At 40.4% G+C, this 21,404-nt stretch overlaps 1 protein-coding gene across 9 annotated transcripts in view; it reads left to right on the forward strand.

Moving 5' to 3' along the window:
• Positions 1–12,420, forward strand: part of ARID1B (AT-rich interaction domain 1B) — a 327,301-nt gene extending 314,881 nt beyond the window's left edge. For 5 of the 9 annotated variants that reach the window (XM_048299613.1, XM_048299620.1, XM_048299614.1 and 2 more), the window contains 5 exons: positions 603–719; positions 2,161–2,257; positions 5,533–6,322; positions 7,193–7,323; positions 9,330–12,420. In XM_048299613.1, the coding sequence (XP_048155570.1) occupies positions 603–719; positions 2,161–2,257; positions 5,533–6,322; positions 7,193–7,323; positions 9,330–11,042 (2,848 nt within the window). In that variant the 3' untranslated portion in view covers positions 11,043–12,420. The remainder of the gene's footprint in view (positions 1–602; positions 720–2,160; positions 2,258–5,532; positions 6,323–7,192; positions 7,324–9,329) is intronic. The other 4 variants (XM_048299618.1, XM_048299619.1, XM_048299621.1 and 1 more) reach the window with 1 other exon arrangement.
• The last annotated feature ends 8,984 nt before the right edge of the window (positions 12,421–21,404 follow it).

The raw sequence follows: 21,404 nt of genomic DNA on the forward strand, positions 1-21,404 counted from the left end.
TGTTAGTCAATTGCCTTTGGAGAGTCTGGAGTCTGTTGTCAGAGCTGTAGCAGCATCAGTCTTGCTATGTGTCCAACAGGATTCTCGTAAGTTTGTCCTTCAGTGAAGTACACAAAATATATTTGGTCCTCTTTTGTTTATCTGGGGAAAGGCTTTGGAAAAAAAAAATCTGTAAGATCACTGATGTCTAAGCATTGGTAGAGCAAGCAGAATGTTTTGGGAATGTTTAGATTATATTAAGTATTCTTGCAGGTTTTGCTGCTCTGGCCATATTCCTGCTTTTACTTTCATTAAGCTGTGTACTTAGCTTCTCTTTTTGTTTTCTGATGGTAGACAGAGTGGTGCTGTGTGGGTCTTCAAGGTGTAAGGGCAGAGTAGTTTTCAGTCAGTAGTTTTAAGCAGCAAATGTGTCAAGTAAAACGAATATAATCATGCTGTTCAATCGGTCACATTGCTGGGGAGTTGGTGAGAGTAAGAGCTCCAGTGGAAGGTGTTAAGTCAAGAGAGTGTTTTCTTGAAGGGGCATGATTTATTTTATTTTGTTGACAATTTTGGAAAAGAAGTACTTTTTACAGAATGAGGTTTCCTTTGTCATTTTTTAGGTCGGATCATGGGCTGGGTCCTGAAGGCAGTATGGCACCACCTGGTCAAAGCAACATGGTGCCTTCAAACAGTGACCCAAGCATGTACTCTCCTAATCGTTACCCTGGCCAGCAAAGGTGAACACTGATTTCTCTGTTTGTAATACCCACAGTAACCAGCTAACAAGTGCTAGCAGCCTCTGTGAGAGCACATAGACAGAGCATGTGGCTTCTTGGTGTGTTACTTCTGTTTTGCTTGTTCTTGTTCAGGCTTTACCGTTGGTTCAGTTTCTTGTAGGGGAGCAGAGGCTTGTGTGAGTCAGTTGACTTTGTGTAGTAGTAGAATCAGAGATGTTAGAAAAGGAGTGTACGTCCTGCCTTGTGTATCTGCTGGTCAGCACTGGACTAGAACATAGTTCACAGGCCCAAGTTCTCCAGAACAGCATTAAATGACACCACTTCTGAAGCTTCCACAACTTCACCTGGCTTGTGGTTATCCTGTGGCTAACAAACCGAACATTTAGAAAGTCTTCCCTTACGTATAACATATGTGTACTTCTGCTGAATTTTGTCTTACTGCATGTAATCTTGGACAGCTACAGACAACTCCCCTCATTTACATTGTTCTTTTAACTGGCATTGCATAATTTCTCTCCATCTCTGTCATAATTTTAGGAGATAGGGAATTGCTTTTGCTTTCTCTCTTGTCATCTCTCAAAAAAAAAAAAGTTCATTTTCTATGCTTTTGGAAAATGAGGTCCCATTAGTTCTTTTAACATGTCAGGTTCCCCAGTCCTCTGTTTCTGTGACGCTCCCTGATACATTACTTCCATAATTACCCTGTAATTGTTGATGTGTTCTCACTGGTAGTGTACAGAGAGGAATTACTGACATATTAGCCTGCAGTACAGTGTTATTTATCAATCTTAATGCTTCCCAAGTACTTGATTTCAGCAACCTAAATTTCATTCAGATGTGCTAAAAATATTGCAGTTACACTGTAGTGCTCCTCAGAGGTCTTAAAGGCCACAGGTAAGTTTCCAGTGCAACACAACTTTGTCTCTTATGTGTATGCTTCATTATGTAGCTTTAATTAAAAATTACATGAACATTAGCAAAATTATGAGTACTGTTTTTACTCACTTTAAATTGATATATTCTTAAATAATCCAGAAAGTAGCTTGCTATTAGGTTGGCATTCTAAAACACAAGAATTTTTACTTGCAACCTTTGATCTGTACAACAGATACTTTTCCACCAAGGATGGGCTCCCCATCTGCAACTGCCTTTCTAACTTCTTTGCTGACCATACCCTCTTCCCATTCCTGACTGCTCCCCCTAAACCTCTCTGCTGTACCTTCACTGCTCCTTCTTTCTCCTATCTACTTTACCTCCTTCCTCCCACTAAAAGCTCCAGCAGAGCTTGCTACCTCAGGCTCAGGACCATACCAGACTGTACCTTCACCTTGTTTCCAGATGGCAGATACCTTCAGGTGCAAGATTTTATGAAGACTTTACTTTTCTTGGTGGCTTAAAAACTCCAGCAGCTCTAAGTGTTGATTTGAATGCTTTATTTTAGGCATGAACCATATGGGCAGCAGTATCCAGGACAAGGACCTCCCTCAGGACAGCCACCATATGGAGGGCATCAACCTGGAATGTATCCACAGCAGCAGGTAGTAGAGGGGAAAATGGCTATGTTCATAACATTTGTTTAATAAAATTCACCCCAGAATTCTGTATACATTCAAAAATTTGTTTATACAGTGTATGTCTTCTGGCACAGAGGAGCACTGTAGTTCTGGTCAAAGTCACAGCCTGTATGGATAAGCAGTGTATGTGCAGCTGTAGGAAAATGTGTTCATTACACTGGAGGATGTAAATTCTAACAGATGTTCTGTGGCTTTGGATGTGCATCAAGTGATTGTCCCAAGTTAATAACCAGCAGACTGGAAAAGTATAAAGCATGGACAAGTGATGTGATGTTGCCTTAATTCCAGGAACAAATAGAAAAGTGGCTTGGATGGCAGGTTCAAGGGCCTTAACTTAATGTCATGCAGCCAAGTGAACCCAACAGAGAACTGAACAAAATAAAATGTGCAGCACTCTCAATTCTCTTCCGTGCTGTGGTGGGTCATATGAGATACCTATCTTTAATATAGATCAGAGCACTTCCCACATGATGCCTCTAGTAATAATATGGTACAAATATGTAAGAGAGAAGAGAGAATGTTATTGGTGTTAAAACTAGTTTAAGCATTTTTACATTGCAGTCTCCCCAGCTCTTATAAGTCAAAAGTACAAATTATATTAATTAATAAGATATTTTTTGTTACATGTATGATTAATACCTTGTGAGCAAAATCCCACCTTAGAAGACAATAGCAAAACTCCACTGACTTCAACAGGATCAGTTTCATTCTGCATGTTACTAATTCAGTTCTAGTCATACAATACTCGAAGTTAGCTTCCAGAATAGAAAGCATTTCCTTATTGTAAGGGAACTAAAATGTAAACTAGTTTTGAGCCAATTTCAGACAGTTCTTTTCAGCTGGGGAAGAAGTTTCACTAGGAAATTGGGGTCAGGGGTTGGGAGTGCTGTGGGGAGAAACCAAAAGAAATCTTAGATTGCACTGTACTAAAAACATATATAAATTTAAATTTCAGAATTTCTTGTTTATCTCTTTGGTTCGTAACATCTCAAAAGTGGGATAATCGAAAAAGTGTTTCGTTGTTTTTTGTGACAAGCATATGCTAGCAGTCCAGGTGATTTAGTGGGGAAATTGCAAAGATACATAACAGAACAGTTTATGATATTCCATGCTAACATGTGCAGGGAATATATTAACTACATGTTCATTTAAGCAAGGAGACAGCTAGAATTTGTGAAAATGTATTTAGCCCTGTCCTTAGTGCTGTTTGTGTATTTTGTACAGTGATTCTTGAATACAAAATGCATTAATGCAGAAAAGCAGTGGAGAATGAAGGACAAGGATCCTGACTGGCCTCGGCCTCTCCCTCCCATCCCCGGAGGATTCCACTTCTTCATTTAGCTAGAGATTCTGTTGCCAGTAGCTTATTTACAATTTCCTAAATCTTACTCTGTAGTGGTACAGAAGGAATGTGAAAAATGACCCTTTCAAAGCTTTATCTGCAACCCGAAGACTAGGGAATGACCTGCAAAGGTGATTGGAGCATGAACTCCTGGGGCTAATGAAACACTTGGAGCCAGGTTTTTCAGTTCCTGTATGAATGCTTACATCCCAAGAGCTATTACACAGCAGGTGACCTGTGCTGGTGGCTTTTTGTCCTCTGTGAGGTCTCAGAATTCCACATCTCAGTGGAGAGAGAGACGCGTTGTGCAGTCTCAGTCTCCTGCTGAGCCTGTCCACAGGAGGGAGGAGCTCAGCTGCATCACTGTCCTCTGCACTGGGGACCACTGGGCATGTTGGCACTGCATGTTCCAGGGTGCTGGAGTGCTTTTGAAAAGGCACATGCTTCATTCCCAAGTGTCTGCTGTAAGCACTGAGTCACTCTGGCAAAATGAACACGACCTTCTTAGGTGTGGCAACTGCCAAGTCATTTCTTAATGTATAAATTGGCCCCAAGGGTGGAATTTAGTACAGCAAATAGTTCATGTAAGGCTGGAAATAGGTATTTCTCAGATAACCAGAAAGCTCTATAGCAAGTTTAAAAAAAAATACTTTTATACAATACAGTAGTTGTGGTTTTATGTGCACCAAAGTTGGAAGATGACTTTATGAATCCCAGAGCTGTTTTAACTTTCCCATATTGAATACAGAGAGAATTTTATCTGATCTTAACTCTAGTACATTAGTATACATTGTACCATGCTATTGAGCTACTGAGTTTCCGGGGGAGCTGTAACTTTGAATTTGCCATAGATCATATATTCAAAAATCACCCATTTAATTCACATTTTTTGCTTCAGAGCTTTCAGTGTGGTTTGAACTGTGGAACAAACTCCCACAGGAACTAAGGACTGCTGCAAACCTTACCACCTTCCCCTCGAAGAGCAACATGTCTTTTTTTTTGTTCTGCCATATTAAACATAAATACATACAACCTTGTGTGGTTTAAAAACCACTCAGCTCTCCCCAAGGTAAAACAGCTTCCCTCACACAACATTCCCCACTTGAGAGGGTGAGAAACAAAGAGGGAATAAACCATAGGTGGCAGCTGTTAGTTACATTGCTTAATTCTTTACTGAACAGCAGGGTAAGACCCTGCATAAACTAGAACAGAACACTTGGATGTGACCATTTGCTGTAATAATCTCGCAGTAAAATAAATATGATTAGGATGATTTGGGAAGAGGACGGTTGCCCAAAGAGGACTCTATTCGTGGGAATTACACAGAGTATCAAATGCAGCAGAATATTTTCTTCTATTAATAAATATACTGTGTGTAGTCTGTGTCATATTGTAAGATTCAGTGTTTTAGACATGCATGCTTGCAGCATATCTTGTTACTTTAAGAGTTTATTCAGTGCTTGTCTCTTGAAAAGATTCACTGGGTGGTTTTGAATTTTTTTTAAGATTTTTCTTCCTAGTAGACTAAGCATAAAAAAGAAGTGAAAATATTTTAGTTGGTGAGGAATGTTGCCTTTTCATGCATGTCTGAAATGACCAGTGGAATTTAATCTGACAGATGGGGAAGGAAAGGGAAAGGGAGAAAATTAGAGCAAGCATAAGAAAATTTAGCCCAAGGATAAGTTTCCTTTTAGTATTCAGTTATAAGCACAGCAAAATAGAGGCTTAAAAAGAAAGCACTGGATCAAGCCTAACCATAGTGCTGTATGCCTGACTCCAGAGTCAGCACGATCCCTCTAGAACTAAGTGCCTTTGGCTTTTTGAATGAGCTTTCATCCAGTATATTTGTATTGTGTATGGAGTAAAAGTGACACATCTTTCCAAAATTTTCTTTCAGAACTACAAGAGACACATGGATGGCATGTATGGGCCTCCAGCCAAACGCCATGAAGGGGATATGTATAACATGCAGTATGGCAACCAGCAGCAGGAAATGTATAACCAGTACAGCAACGCTTACACAGGGCCTGACAGGAGGCCCATGCAGGGACAGTATCCATATCCATACAACAGGGAGAGGATGCAGGGCCCAGGACAAATGCAGCAGCATGGAATACCTCCCCAGATGATTGGTGGCCCTATGCAATCGTCATCCTCCAGTGAAAGTCCTCAGCAGAACATGTGGCCAACACGAAATGATATGCCTTACCCTTACCAGAACAGGCAAGGTCCAGGAGGCCCTGCACAGGCTCCTCCGTATCCAGGGATGAATCGCACTGATGATCTGATGGTACCTGACCAGAGGATAAACCACGAGAGTCAGTGGCCTTCTCATGTCAACCAACGGCAGCCTTCTTATATGTCATCCTCAGCCTCCATGCAGCCTATCACTAGACCTCCTCAGTCATCCTACCAGACACCACCCTCTATGCCAAACCACATCTCTAGAGCTCCAAGTCCAGCATCCTTCCAGCGCTCTTTGGAAAACCGTATGTCTCCAAGCAAGTCTCCTTTCCTACCCTCCATGAAGATGCAAAAGGTTATACCCACAGTTCCAGTGTCACAGGTCACAGGACCTCCACCCCAACCACCACCGATTAGACGAGAGATTACCTTCCCCCCAGGCTCTGTAGAAGCATCCCAACCAGTCTTAAAACCAAGACGAAAGATTACCTCAAAAGATATTGGTAAGCATCAAACCAAAACCTAAGTACCAATATAAATTGTGAGGAAAGGCACTTTGAGTCTGATTTTTTTTTTTTTTTTTTTTTTTTCACATTTTAAGACACTCTTGACAAATAGGGAACTTTGGTGACTGTAATGTGATTGTTTTCAATAAAAATGTGATAACATGTGCATCAGTGGGGATGATAGGTAAAACTCATCCCAGACAATCTGACATGAAATGAAAGCAATATTTTATATGGAGACCTGAGGTCTCCACAAATGCATTAAAGATGAAGCTTGCCTTAGATTTCAAAATGAGCTGTGTTGAAAGGTCCTTCAGAATGTCTGTTAAATTACCAATACAACATTTAGCTTAGCAAAGCTTTCCATGTTTTTGTTCCGTGGAAGCTCATGCTGTTCTGCTGTGTAGTTGCAGTCTCTGCTTTCCTTGAATGGTCCATTTAATCATTCCATAGTATTTGTCCTGTTTGTTTCTCCCCTGCTTCTTAAGATCCCCAAGTATCTTCTTATCTTAAATTCTGGTTACATTTCATCCATTCAAGTTCTCATATTTCTGATTTCCACAGTCCTGACAGAGTATTCTACCTTGGTTTACTGATGAATTGGGTTAGTCAAGTTCTTTAAGTTTGTACAATTATTTCAGGTTCAGCAGAGTCAGGAAGAATGTCCCTGCTAGGATATTCTCCAGCACTAAGGCTTAGCAGCAGTTACAGAAAACTGAACAGAACTAAGCAGTGAAAATAGGGTCTTAACCAGTAACTATTTAATTTAAATTTGCATCCTCAGAATGTCACAGTTTACTCTTTCAGAACTCGTTAACAATCTGGATGCACTAATTCTGTTTTACTTCTCCCTTTTTCTTTCTCCAGTAACTCCTGAGGCCTGGAGAGTGATGATGTCTCTTAAATCTGGTCTTTTGGCTGAAAGTACCTGGGCGCTAGACACTATTAATATTCTTCTGTATGATGACAGCACTGTTGCTACTTTCAACCTCTCTCAGGTAGGTGGGAAAGCAGTATACTTCTCAACTTTGCAGGGAAAGAAAAGTGAAATAAGACACCTACAAAAATGCTGCTGGCCTTTCCAATTTATTCTAATTAACAGAAATTTTAATATTGCAAAACTTGCACTTGTTTGTGATTGAGATTGTGAGAGACAGATATAGGTCACATAGAGGAAATTAAGAAGCCTGAAAGAAGGATGTTTCTTGTAGAAAGGAGCATGTAGGAATATAAGAGTTTTAGCACTGCCAAAAAACTAGTGTGTAAATTCACACACATGGTAGTATAATCCCTCAAAACAGCAGTATGTTAGTAATCTTTCTTAATCTGTGTTTCCATAAAAGACTTTGCAAAACTATGTTAAACTGATTTGAAGGCTGTCTTTTGATGACAACTTGTCCTATTCCTTACTTCCATGTGAGACTGTGGGACTTTATTTAATTGCTTATTTTCTGTTTGGTTTCTTCTTCCAGGGAATTTCATTTTTCCAGGAATACCAAATTGACAATTTAAAGGCTAAAATCCACTGTCTATCTGTAGGATGCAGGCAACACAGGATTTAACAGTGTGGGTTTGCCTCACTGCCTCCCAGCATTTTTCAGCTCTGCTCTAATCATTTGGCTGTTAGGTGGTAGTAATAGATGGCATGCTGATAATTTACATCATCTAAAATTTGTACAAATTAAATATTCAGTTTCTCTCCTCCATTCATTCCTTGGTTACTAATAGTGTAACTCATCATTTTTTAAATATAATGACTTCTTTTTTTTTAAATACAGACACAAATGGTACATTACATCCCACCTAACTTTGGAATTAGGGATATCTATAGCATGATTTATCTCACCCAGAAGAAGAGATCTAAAATAGGTCAGATGAATCATACCCTAGAAATGGCCTGTAAAAGACCATTGATTATAAAAGGAATCAAGACAATTAGGTTAGGTGTGTGACTAGTGTGGGTGTTTGAAGTTAAATGAGGTGAACCTCCTCTGAACTCTGTCAGAAATTGTGTTAATGCACCCTATGCAAATTGCACAGAATACCATGCATATTGTAAATATAGACATTCTTTTGTTACATTTGCCTTGGACTCTGTTTCCAGTGGCAGCCAGGACCATATGATGCCTGGTAACTCCTGCGGTTCTGATAAGCATCAGTTTGTCCGTAGTTCTTTGAGGAGCTGGCAATCATATGAGAATACAGAACAGACAAAAGGCTACATTTCACTGAAAACCTATTAGCCCACAAAAAGAAAAAAAACCACATTAAAATCCAGACAATCGGGCTGAATGCATCATAACAACAAAGAATTTTTAATAATAAAGCCACTGAGCGTAAATTAATACCAAGTCCAACTACTGCCTTTCCATAAGAAAGTGATTACAAGTTAATTAAGAAGATTAAACCTAAATGAAAACTGTTTCTGAAGGGTGACTTACAGCACCAGGCTCCAATAACAATTTTTAACTATTGCCAGACAAAAAATGGATCTATTCCAACAGAGATGACATACTAATCTAGGACATCAGTTCTAGACACCTAACTGCAGGTTCCTACATGACAGTTGGTTTCAGAGACAAAGGAGGAAAGGAAGAATTGCAAACTTTAGATATCTAATAAAAGTACAAATGAGAAAAAACAGCCAAGTTAGGAACTTCAGTACTCTGTACAAAAAATGAAGAGTAATAGGAACTTCCAAGGGGACAGAACAGCTAAGCCAGATGTCTGCTATGGCTTAAAGGAGATATTAATAAAGTTCTGTACTTCTCATAGCTGTTACAGTTGAAGCAAATGGAACTGTGATAGTTTGACATTATATACTGTTTGGACAGACTCTAGAAGAATTTCTTTTGATTAACTTCTGCCATGCAGGACCTAGCCACAAGTCCACAGCAGTATGAGGAAAATATTCACACATATATGCATCAGTGTTCCTAATAAAATCTCATGCAGACAAAAATATTTACGTGATTTTTATGTTCTTTCTTTCTTCTCCCCTCAGTTGTCTGGATTTCTTGAGCTTTTAGTAGAATATTTTAGAAAATGCCTGATTGACATTTTTGGAATCCTTATGGAATATGAAGTGGGAGATCCAGGCCACAAAGCACTTGATCACAAAGTAGCCAAGAAAGATGATAGTCAGTCCTTGGCAGAGGATACTGGAAAAGATGAGAATGACGAATGTATTGACTATTTTGATGAAGATGAGGAGGAGGGGGAGGATGAAAAGGTAGAAGGAGAAGAAAAGAGCATTGTTTTTTCCACTCCTGGTGCCATTGCTGATCCAAGTGAGAGGCCAAAACAAGCCAGTAAATTTGACAAGCTGCCAATAAAGATTGTAAAGAAAAATAATCTATTTGTTGTTGACCGATCTGACAAACTTGGACGCGTTCAGGAATTTGATAGTGGACTTCTCCACTGGCAGCTTGGTGGTGGTGACACAACTGAGCATATCCAGACTCACTTTGAAAGCAAGATGGAGATTCCACCACGCAGGAAAGCCCCTCCTCCCTTGAACTCTCCAAGCAAAAAGAAGGACCTCGAGGGGAAAAGTGAATCTGAGGAGCAACAAGAAAAGAGTATAACAGCAACCATTGATGATGTCCTCTCAGCTCGGCCAGGAGCATTACCTGAAGACTCAAACTCTGGTTCCCAAACAGAGAGCAGTAAATTTCCCTTTGGGATCCATCAAGCCAAAAGCCACCGGAATATTAAACTGCTAGAGGATGAGCCAAGGAGCCGGGATGAGACTCCTCTATGCACCATAACTCACTGGCAAGACTCCTTGGCCAAACGCTGCATCTGTGTGTCAAATATTGTCCGTAGCTTGTCTTTTGTGCCTGGCAATGACACCGAAATGTCCAAACATCCAGGCTTGGTGCTGATCCTGGGAAAGTTGATCCTTCTTCACCACGAGCATCCAGAAAGAAAGCGAGCGCCGCAGACTTACGAGAAAGAGGAAGAAGAGGACAAAGGGGTGGCCTGCAGCAAGGATGAGTGGTGGTGGGACTGCCTCGAGGTCTTGAGGGATAATACATTGGTCACATTAGCCAACATTTCTGGGCAGCTAGACTTGTCTGCTTACACGGAAAGCATCTGTTTGCCAATTTTGGATGGCTTGCTGCACTGGATGGTGTGCCCGTCTGCAGAGGCACAGGATCCTTTTCCAACCGTGGGGCCCAACTCAGTTCTTTCGCCTCAGAGACTTGTGCTGGAGACCCTGTGTAAGCTCAGTATCCAGGACAATAATGTGGACCTTATCTTGGCCACCCCCCCATTCAGCCGTCAGGAGAAACTCTACGCTACTTTAGTTAGGTACGTTGGGGACCGCAAAAACCCGGTCTGCCGAGAAATGTCCATGGCGCTCCTATCGAACCTTGCCCAGGGGGACACATTAGCAGCAAGGGCAATAGCTGTGCAGAAGGGAAGCATCGGAAACTTGATAAGCTTCCTGGAGGATGGGGTCACTATGGCCCAGTACCAGCAGAGCCAGCATAACCTCATGCACATGCAGCCTCCGCCTCTGGAGCCGCCTAGCGTAGACATGATGTGCAGGGCAGCCAAGGCCTTGCTGGCCATGGCGAGAGTGGACGAGAACCGCTCCGAGTTCCTTTTGCACGAGGGTCGTTTGCTGGATATCTCAATATCTGCTGTCCTGAACTCTCTGGTTGCATCTGTCATCTGTGATGTACTTTTTCAGATTGGGCAGTTATGACATAAGTGAGAAGCCAAGCATGTGTGAGTGGAGATTAGAGGGTCACATATAACTGGCTGTTTTCTGTTCTTGTTTATCCAACGTAGGAAGAAGGAAAAAAAAGAATCTTTGCTCCTCTGCCCCATTCACTATTTACCAATTGGGAATTAAAGAAATTATTAATTTGAACAGTTATGAAATTAATATTTGCTGTCTATGTGTATAAGTACATCTTTTTATTTTATTTTTTTTAACCAAAGTTGCTGTCTAGTACATTCAAAGGTCACACTTTTTTTTTTCCATAGATTATCCTTTTCAATGTTCTTTTCCATGTTTGTATTGCATATTTTTTGGGAAGCGAACTAGTGACTTTTTAAAAAAAATGTTATGGCAAACCATTGTATTATGGGGAAGAAAAATCTCACCACTTTGAAACAAAAAGGTGAAAAATAACCAACATACCAAGTTCCTGTGTGTTTTATTTTTTCAGATAAGGAAAAAATAAAAAAAAACTTGTATACCATCACCAAAAGCTCTGTGCAATAGAAGATTCTAGTGATGTAGGTATAGGGGATCAAGGAGGGTGTCAGTCAGTAGTCAGAATCCAAAATGATACTGATTTCTCCTCAGGAGAAATGGTTACATTAGGCTAGGAGCAAAACAAAACAAGTCAAGTTAAAAGATTTTTAAACAAAACCTGAAGTCAAACATCAATTGCTTCCTCACCAGAACTGTCTTGTCTACATCTGGTTTTTTTTTTTTTGACCTTCCACAATGACAGTTCTTCACAATTCCTTTAATCATTTTTTAAAATATTTTCTTATTGCCTAAGGGCCGTGATGTATATAGAAGTTGTACATGAAACATACCCTCATTTTATTTTTTTTTTTTTTAGTACAAAGTTTTTAGTTTCTTTTTCATGATGTGGTATCTACAAAGTGATAGTAGAATTATTTTTTTCTTTCATTTGGGCCATATCTCCAAAAAATAATAAAAAAAAAAAAGAAAAAAGGAAAAACCCAACACAGAAAACCAACAACTGAGGGTAATGTACAAGTTTCTGTATGTATAAAGTCATGCTCTATTTCGGGAGAGCAGCTGATCACAATTTGCTTTATAAATCAAGGTGTGGAAATGGTTACGTATGGATTGATTTAAGAAAATGGTTACCAGTCTACAGACAAAAAATATATACAGGAAAAAAAAAAGGAAGAAACACAGCTTCAAAGATTTTTCAGTGACAAGAATCTGCATTTGTATTTCAAGATAATGTAGTTAAAAAAGAAAAAACTTGATGTAAATTCCTCCTTTTCCTCTGGCTTAATGAATTTCATTTATTCAGTATAAAATCTTTATATGTTCCACATGTTAAGAATAAATGTACATTAAATCTTGTTAAGCACTGTGATGGGTGTTCTTGAATAATGTTCTAGTTACAGTGTGGGATATCGGAAAGCAAACTAATTACAAGAAAGAGCAATAATGATTATTCTCTTTCCCCTACTTTATTATTATGACCTTCAAAAATATTATGCTCTTGTATTGCAGCAACTTGCTCTCCTTTTAGAAAAGCCTTCTCACATCCTGGAGAAGTGTTTTTAATTACTATATATAAAACCATGAAGCCTCAAAGGGGAAGACACGGCTAACAAGTGATAGTTGTGACTATGCAGGTACCCAGTCTCCGTGCTGTGTTTGGGGGACTGAAGACAGATGTTAGAAAAAGTGACAAAAGATTTTGTTAAAGCAATAACCAACTGGAAGAAATTGATCTGTATTCACTACCTGTAATTCTCTCTGTTGGTTAAAGGTGCAAATACCCCAGTGATGTGGGTATTTAGAATAAACACCCACCCACTTCTCGATACTGTATGTGTCATTGCATACTTACGTGGCCTCTCATGCTGGGAGTTGCCCATAAAGTGGATCAGGCTTTAATAGAGCGCATCCATCGTTATAATTGGTGGGAGATGGCCATTTGCCTTTCAGGAATTACCTGGTTTCAGATACGTCCACTCTCACCTGGTGATACCTTGTTGCTTAATATTGTTCAAGCACTAATTTTTGCTATTTTATCTTGGATCATTGACTTTGTTAGTGTGATCATAAAAAGCTAATAATAATCAATTTCCCTGGAATTGCCACATAATTACACTGGTAGTGGATATCCTCCTCCCCTCTCCAATAACAATACGGAGGTACTTGAAAATTACAACCCCCTTTGGCATACTGCCCACTTTGTTCATATAGATTGCTATAACATTAATATATGTAAGAGAATTTCAGAGACAGGTGAAGTACATACAATTATAAGCCAAGTTTGAAACGTGCTTCCCTAGTGTCATGAGAAGTAATTTCTCCTTCTAGCTTCTCTTACTCAATAATCTCTCTACTCCTACATCATCTGCTGCAGTGGTCTGTCTTCGTCTTGCATATCACTGCTTTTAGAAGTGTCTGGTGAATTATAACCTGCTTGTAACTCTTCATCACAGAAGGAGGCATATTTCAGGGATGATTTTTACAGCTTATTGCTGGGCAGTGTGGAAGTAGAATGCCCTGCTAAACTTATTTCTTAGTAATGTTTTACTGCTTGATACCACCCCATGGATGCAAGCAAGGAAGCTGTTAAATAAACCCTCTCCTGAGTGCTACGCACCCCTTTCTTATCAAGGACAACAAAGGACATCTATTCTCTTCTCTCTTCAGCATTCAGACCCAGAGTCCTCTGGGGAAAACTACACCCGTGGCAAAACACTCTCAGCTGTCAGAGGCAGCACGTTAATGCTCTTCAAGACTGCTCCGAGCCTGCTTAAACAACATGGGGGAAAAAAACACCCAGCCAGCCACATAATGTCCATATGTATGTGGCATTTCCTGCCAGTTTTCCAGCTGGGCCAAGAACTAGCTGAGGAAACACAGCAGTGTGAACAGTACAGACTCTGCCTGAACATGATTTTATTCTGTTACAGTAAGAGTAAACAATCTAAATCACTGGTTAGTATTGCAGCACATTTATCAGAAGTAAGGTGACACATAAGAACTCCAGTTCCCTCTCTTGTCTTCATATGATTCCATCTTTCCCACAATGTTCTCTTAAACCTTTGGAGACAACCTGCTCATGGAACTTGTGCACTTAGCATGTTCTTACTGAGTCCTGACCACGCCTGAGCTGCTGTTGGTATTGTTCTTATAAGAGGTATTTTAGCTTTCAGTTTCAGAAGCAAATTCTACATTTTTATGCTGATGTGATCACTGTAGTGAAGCTCAGAGTAGTACTAACAGGATGGACTATTTGAGTTATTTAAGGGAAAGCAGCCAATTAGCATTTTAGGCACTACTCAGCCACGAATATTTGACTAACTAACTGTGTGTATATATATATGTATATATAAACCTACCTGGTTCTATGGCAGACCCAAGCAATTAATTTCTTGCAGATCGAAAGAGTGTTAATTTATCTTTACTGACCTTTAGAATCACTTCAGGAATTAAATGCCTATCCCCTTTGACAGGAAAAAATGGTTTTGTTTCTTGTTAACATAACTTCCTACACTATTCTTTAAGAAAACCCACAAAGAACCAACATACAAAAATATCCTGCTCAGAAACTCCATGTTTTCAACTACCAAAAATGAAAGATGGAAAAGAAAAATCCGTGTTCAAAAGCCTAGGCACTTTCTCTTCCATCTTCTTTTGTTGTTTCACACCACAATCTGTGCCATCACTACCGTGAGACCATTGTCTTGTTGGCATGGATACATCTAGAAGAAACATGTACTTCATTAAAGAAATACTGTAGGAAAAGCATGTACATGTGTTACACGTTAATGATTCCTATACAACACTTTTACAGTGCAATGCAGGCTACATTTCTTATTTTATGAATAATACAGAAATACCTCTTAGTAATAAAGAGGTGTAACTGAAAGAAAAAAAATTACCATCACCTCTACTGTTCTCCCCCACAGAACAGAGAGGATTGTAAGCATTCATACAGTGCAGGGGCTCAAGCCAACTTGAAACTGAACTGAGGTGGCACACAGTGAGTTCACCTTTCAGGAATCTGTGAGTAGGTTCCTTACTCTGCAGGCAGTAGTACTGATGTACGTAAGAAATAATACACACCTGTCACCCAAACACTGCAATAACACTACCACAGAAGTCAGGCTTTTTGGGCTTACAACTAGGAGCAGTCTGAAATTCTGGGTCAGAGTACTCCAGAGAAAGATGACTTCTATCACCTCCAACCCAGTAATATCAAATATGTGAAAACCATGCTCACAGACAGAACCACAAAGCAGTCCCTGCTGCAAAGAGTTTATTTTCCAAGTCATGAACAAGTAACTGCAGGTGGAAAAAGAGGAGAAAATGGAAAAAAAAGCAGCAGTAAACCTAAAAGGCAGGTACCACTCTTGTAGCAAAGTGGAATTCAGAGATCTAGAACATGGCCTCATGCCACTTTAATTTTCCTCAGGATAATTTGTGACATTTGAGGGTTCTCCCCAATTGTTTTCTCATGAAATCTTACAGTTCCCCATGGCAAATTCCTTTCCATCTGTCCCCCATATTTTAAGGATTATTGAGCGTGAAGAAAGGAGAGGAAAATTAAGGGTGAAAAGGCATGGTCATTTGGAAAAAGAGAAGCAGAACACAAAGCTGAAAGAAAAGTTTCCTATGTCCCTTACTCTATGTCATTACAAAAAAACAATTAAACCAAGCTAGGGGAATTTGTAATTTCATTGGTGGCTGGTATAAATACAGTGGAATCAAAAATATATTTTTAGTGGGAGCAAGGGAAGGAAAAGATGAGCCTCCAAGTGTAGACTGGTAAATTCAAGTTTTACTTAATTGCATTTACCTTTCAAATCCTCAAGACAGCAGGAATGGGGAAGAATTAATAACTGTCTGCATTGTTGAATCCACCCCCAGTTGTTTATTTGTGCACTGTCAGAAATGGGTTTGCAAAGTCTGGCCATCCTTTCTGTGAGTGTCAGTAGCTGTGGATACAGGAGACAGCTGTTCTGGAGTGCATACCAAATACAGCCAGTCACATGCCTAAACGACTCATTTTGTTCTTCTAATTACTAATTCTAACACAAGCTAAAATGTATTTCATTGCAATGCTGTTGTACAGTATTAAAAAGTGTAGGTTTATACTTCACATTTGTTTTAACTGGCCTAAACTAATGAAGTAGCAAGATCCTCATCTGATGCCCTCAACAGAGCACATCTTTCCCTGCATTTGTTAATTTACTTGTTCTGTCATTACTTAGTATATATTGCATTTCCATTAATTAAGCCTAGTTATTTACATTGAAAGGGTGATGCAGTGGAATTGCCTAGCCAGCAGAGCAAATCCCTAATGACTCGGGAATCTCTACGATGTTTATTCAGGTCTGCAAAGAGACTCCTGAAGGACAAACATTCTGACTTCTACTCCATTATAGAGCAATTTTAAAATGCAAGTTGATGTATTATCATGCCAGGAGAAGGCATGATAATATAAATAAACATACATTTACCTAACATGAAAAACACATGCTAGAAAAAGCTTAGAGTACTCCATGATGCAATTCTACTTTATATGTGGTAATTTGCCTACCAGTTCTACATATGCATCTGCAACTGAGAAGAAAAATAACTAAATCTAGTACATGTTTTACCATCAAATTATAACACAAAATTGCAAAATCAACTATTAAACTTCTTTTGCTCTAAGAGAATTTGGAAAGAAACAATGTTCCACTGGGTTTATCATTACTGCTAAAGCTTACAGTGGACTCCTTCTAGAAGATTCTTTTTTTGGTTTTTTAATATGAAAGATGAAACTCTGTACATAATGAAACACAATAACTGAGAAATACTGAGATTTAAGCACAAGGCTTCATCTGCAGAACTACCACTATGTATTTTAGATGCAGTTAGGGAAGACAGACTTGTAACAAGAAGTTATTTGTTACCAGTATCATGAGCTCACCTAAAAAATAAAAGTGTATTTCCACCCATTTTGTATAGTCATGCATGTTTCACTGGCATATGTCTCACAGTGAAGGAGAAGTTGTTCTTTTTTGTTCCTTCTTTTTTTCCTAATATTTAGTCCCTAAACCTCTCACATTGCTTCCTTCCTTTCCCCTATGCATTAGTACCAAATACAGAGTCCTGATTTTTTTAAATAACTGAATAGCCTAGGGTTTGTCTGTTATTGATACCTTGTAGTATACAGAGGGATTTCTTCATTGTGTAAATTGAGTCACCAGTTCTTAAGACATAGCATCTCCCAAAGGTTCTTACCCTGCAGAGAAAAGTGACTACGATGGGCTCCCAACCTTAACAGGGCAGAGGTGGTCGAGATCTGCCAAGGACAGGTAAAGAAGAGAAAAGAGTTACACATTTGACATTCTACACCTTCAAAAGACGGGCATGTTAGTTACAGTAAGCATTAATAACCAACCTTTCCAGTCAGCTACTATAACTTCCTCAGCTTTTCTATTACATAGGATCTTTTGAGTAAGGAGAGTTTGCTTTAAATATCAATAAAGCTGCCTGTTCAAAAGCACTTAGATGTATGACCAATGTACCCTGTGAAAATAATATTATGGCCTCCGTAACACCAGCTCATTCAGTACCTCAAGTGGCTCATGCATTTTTATCAGCCTAGAACATGCCAACCTTCCACAACATGTGTATCTTGTCTAAGAAAGGCTACTCACAGAACCAAAACACTGACTAGTATAGCATAAGGAAGCATAAGGAAGAAAATAAAGCAGTATGTGCAGATCATATTCATTAAACACCTTCTTTTAAGCAGGAGACTTTTGACCTCATTTCATTAGCTTGTTTTATCTTCAGCTGGAGCTGTGTACATGCAAGGCTGTGGCCTTACCTGAGGTGGTTACCGTTCCTGGCCTGCACCTCCTACAAGTTATTAGCTCCCTGCAAACACAGCAGCTCTAGGGTACTGTTTCTAACCTAGCCAAGGCTAGATTAAGCACTTAATGCATTCAGGTGTTTGGTGTGCTCGTTTTTCCACCCAGAACATTTTGACAGCTGCTATGACCATACACTCACAGAGTTATTCACCCATTATACAACAGACAGTGATTTGTTGCTGGCTCCAAACTCTCCAGGAGCCAGTAGATTTGATATACCTCCCAGAGCATCTAAAAATCTAGTGTAAGGGAGGGTGGGCATGCACTGGACCTTCAGCCTGGTCTCACAAAAAGCAGCACAGCTTCTTGCCCCAGGTACAGGCAGAGGACGTAGTCCTGGAGTAATAAACTCATGCTGAAAGGAAACAACAAAGTATACTGATAAATCATTATCCAAGGACACTTAAATGCTCTTAAATTCCTCTAACAGGCAGTCTGATCTGCACTGTTTGCTTAGTTTTTAATGTCTGGAGCTGCTATTTATGAAACTATACATTCTACTAAAAGAACACAAGAAAGGCTTCTCATTTGCCTTCTGTCTGGATAGGGGGACAACCAACAGGCGACCAATCCATCACAAAGGTGTTGCACCACCCAAAGGTCATGGATACAGTTCTGGGCAGCAGTGCCATCACTGAGCAGGCATGTAAGGAAGCCAATAAAGCCCTCATTTATATGAATTTGACATTTCCACCAGCAGCACTCATTTGCCTTGGAACAGAAAGTGGTTGTGGGAGAGGGGGTTGTTCCCAACAGTTTTTGTTTCAATTTTTAATTATTTTGTAGTCAGTTTGGTGGGAAATGATGATATATGGAGGAAAACACCTAGAGCTCCTCCCAGTCTGATACATTGAAACTCATTCTCTGTGGGACTGAGATCCTTTTGGCCTTGCTCTCATAGGATGGTTTGGGTTGGAGGGGACCTTAAATATCAGCTAGTTCCAACCCACTGCCATAGTCAGGGACACCTCCCATTAAACCAGGTTGCTCAAAGCCCCATCCAGCCTGGGCTGGAAACCCTTTCAGTCACGGGGAACCCTCAGCTTCTCTGGGCAACCTGCTCTGGTGCCTCACCACCATCACAGTAAAGAATTTCTTCCTTATATCCAATCTGAACCTGTTCTCTTTCAGCTTAAAGCCATTTCCCCCTGTCCTATCACTAAACACCCTCATAACAGTCTCTCTCCAGCTCTCCAGTCTCCAGTCCCCTTTAGGTACTGGCAGGCTTCTATAAGGTCTCCCCAGGACCTTTTCTTCTCCAGGCTGAACAGCGCCAACTCTCTCCACTTTTCCTCACAGGAGAGGTGCTCCAGCCCTCTGATCATGTTGGTGTCCCTCCTCTGAACTCACTCCAACAGGCCCACGCCTTTCCTGTGCTGGGGACCACAGAGCTGGATGCAGTACGCCAGGCAGGGTCTCACCAGAGTGGAGAGAGACGACCATCTCTCTCGACTTGCTGGCCACTCTCCGCCCCTCCTCCTGCGCCACAGCTGCCTCTCGTGTCCCGCTGCTTTCCCTCCTCCACGCCCCCCAGCTCGGCAGAGCCGGCCCCGGCAGCCCGGACGCCCTGGCCCCACCGGGCTCCCTGAAGGCCGCCCCCTCAGCACCCCCGTCCCCTCGGCGGCGGCAGCGGCCTCGCAGGTTTGTGTGGGACAGCCCGGGGCGAGCTGCCCTCCCGCACGCAGCCCCTCTGCACTCAGGACAGCAATTTTACTTCCAGAATGCTTCCCCTGTTTTCAGCAGCACAGAGTGTGTTTCGCCCCGGCCTGCCCTTCCACCTGCAAACACGTAATTCAATTACCATGAGCTTAAATTTATTGTTTAAAATTGCACTTAGGTTTAATGCTTTTTCAATACTTCTTTGTCATTTGAAATCAATTCATAAAACTCTTTACACGTACTATTTAAATTAACTTTAATTCCAAACCTTAGCAGAATCAATATTTAGCAGGTTCCTGCAATCCATGCCGGTCTATTGACACAGGGGAGCGCGGCGCTGGGTGAGGCAGGAGCGGCCTCCTCCCGTGCGGGCTGCCCCGTGGCCCCCCGAGGCGGCCGCCGGCTCCTGCGGGCCTCCGGCACCCACCCTGCCGCCCGGTGTCACCGCGTCCGCTCACATGCAAGTACTGAGCCGCCCTTGGCCACCTTCTGGAATCAGCGTCGCCTGCTGAGCACCATCGGTGAGTTCCCAAAAAGTCATTCTGACTTTATTTTTTTTTTTCCCGGCTCTGAGAACAGAATTGAAGTAAATTTTGTTTGATGCACTCAAAATCGTCTGGTTTGGAAAGGACCTTAAAAGGTCGTCTAATTCCAAATGCCCTGCCAGGGACAGGGACACCTTCCACTAGATCATGTTGTTCAAAGCCCCATCCAACCTGGCCTAAAACACTTCCACGAATGGGGCATCTACAGCTTCTCTGGGTAACCTGTTCCAGTGCCTCAACACCAGCTCAGTAAAGATTTTCTCCCTAATATCTAAATATCTAAACACGCCCTTTTTCAGTTTGAAGCCATTCCCCCTTCCTGTCACTACATGCTCTTGTAAAAAGCCTCTCTCCCTGTTCCTTGTAGAGTGGGGAAGTGGGTATAAAAGCACACACACGTATATGAAATATTTTTTTCAATTTCACTAGGATGTGTTTGTATGAGAGCACTATTTATGACCAGAGCTTTTGTCATCAGTTTTTGGTAACTCAGCAATTAGCATACTATATCAAAATTAAGCACATACAGATCAGCTTGTTCTAATTAAAAAAAAAAAAAAAGTCCTTCAGCTCATATTGAAAGAAATATGAGTGGTAGTCATTCACTGAAAGAACCACTTCATCATTGTTAAACTATTTTAAAAATGCAATCCTTGCCTTGTGTTTACAAGTATCTAGTAATATGCAGTATTTTAAGACCCTTCAGTGGCATGGTAATATATTAAAGACATACCTCTTCATTTTAACAGAAAAAGAAGTTGAAAATATGTCTTCTGTTCCAAAATTCATTGGCTGATAAAGAAAAAGTAGCTGACACCATTTACTATGCAATACTCAAGATCAAACAATGATTTTGTTATAGCCAATTATGAAAAATGCAAGCAGAACAATCATATAAGCATAAATTTTCATTTTCTAATTAGTTTGTAGGCAGTGGTGCTTACTAGCATTGGTATCAGCATTATCAGCTGTAGGTAAGTGAAAGTTAAAAACACATGGTATTATTATATCTTCACATTTTTTGAAGAATCTTTTGCGATTTCTGCGCTGTTTTGAAAATAATTGAATAAATAATAGCCCATTCTCCCATTAACTATATAGCAACAATCAAAGTGTTGCAGTATTTTGGTATTTCTTTTCAAGGTAGCTGGTGGCTGCAGACTAAGATATCAAGGACATCTTGATTTTTATTTTTTTATTAGGAAGAAAACAACATAATCATAGCAACATATAACAGGTAAAATGATAGA

This window comes from Corvus hawaiiensis, chromosome 3 (genome assembly GCF_020740725.1).
Source record: "Corvus hawaiiensis isolate bCorHaw1 chromosome 3, bCorHaw1.pri.cur, whole genome shotgun sequence".
Taxonomy (NCBI): Eukaryota; Metazoa; Chordata; class Aves; order Passeriformes; family Corvidae; genus Corvus; species Corvus hawaiiensis.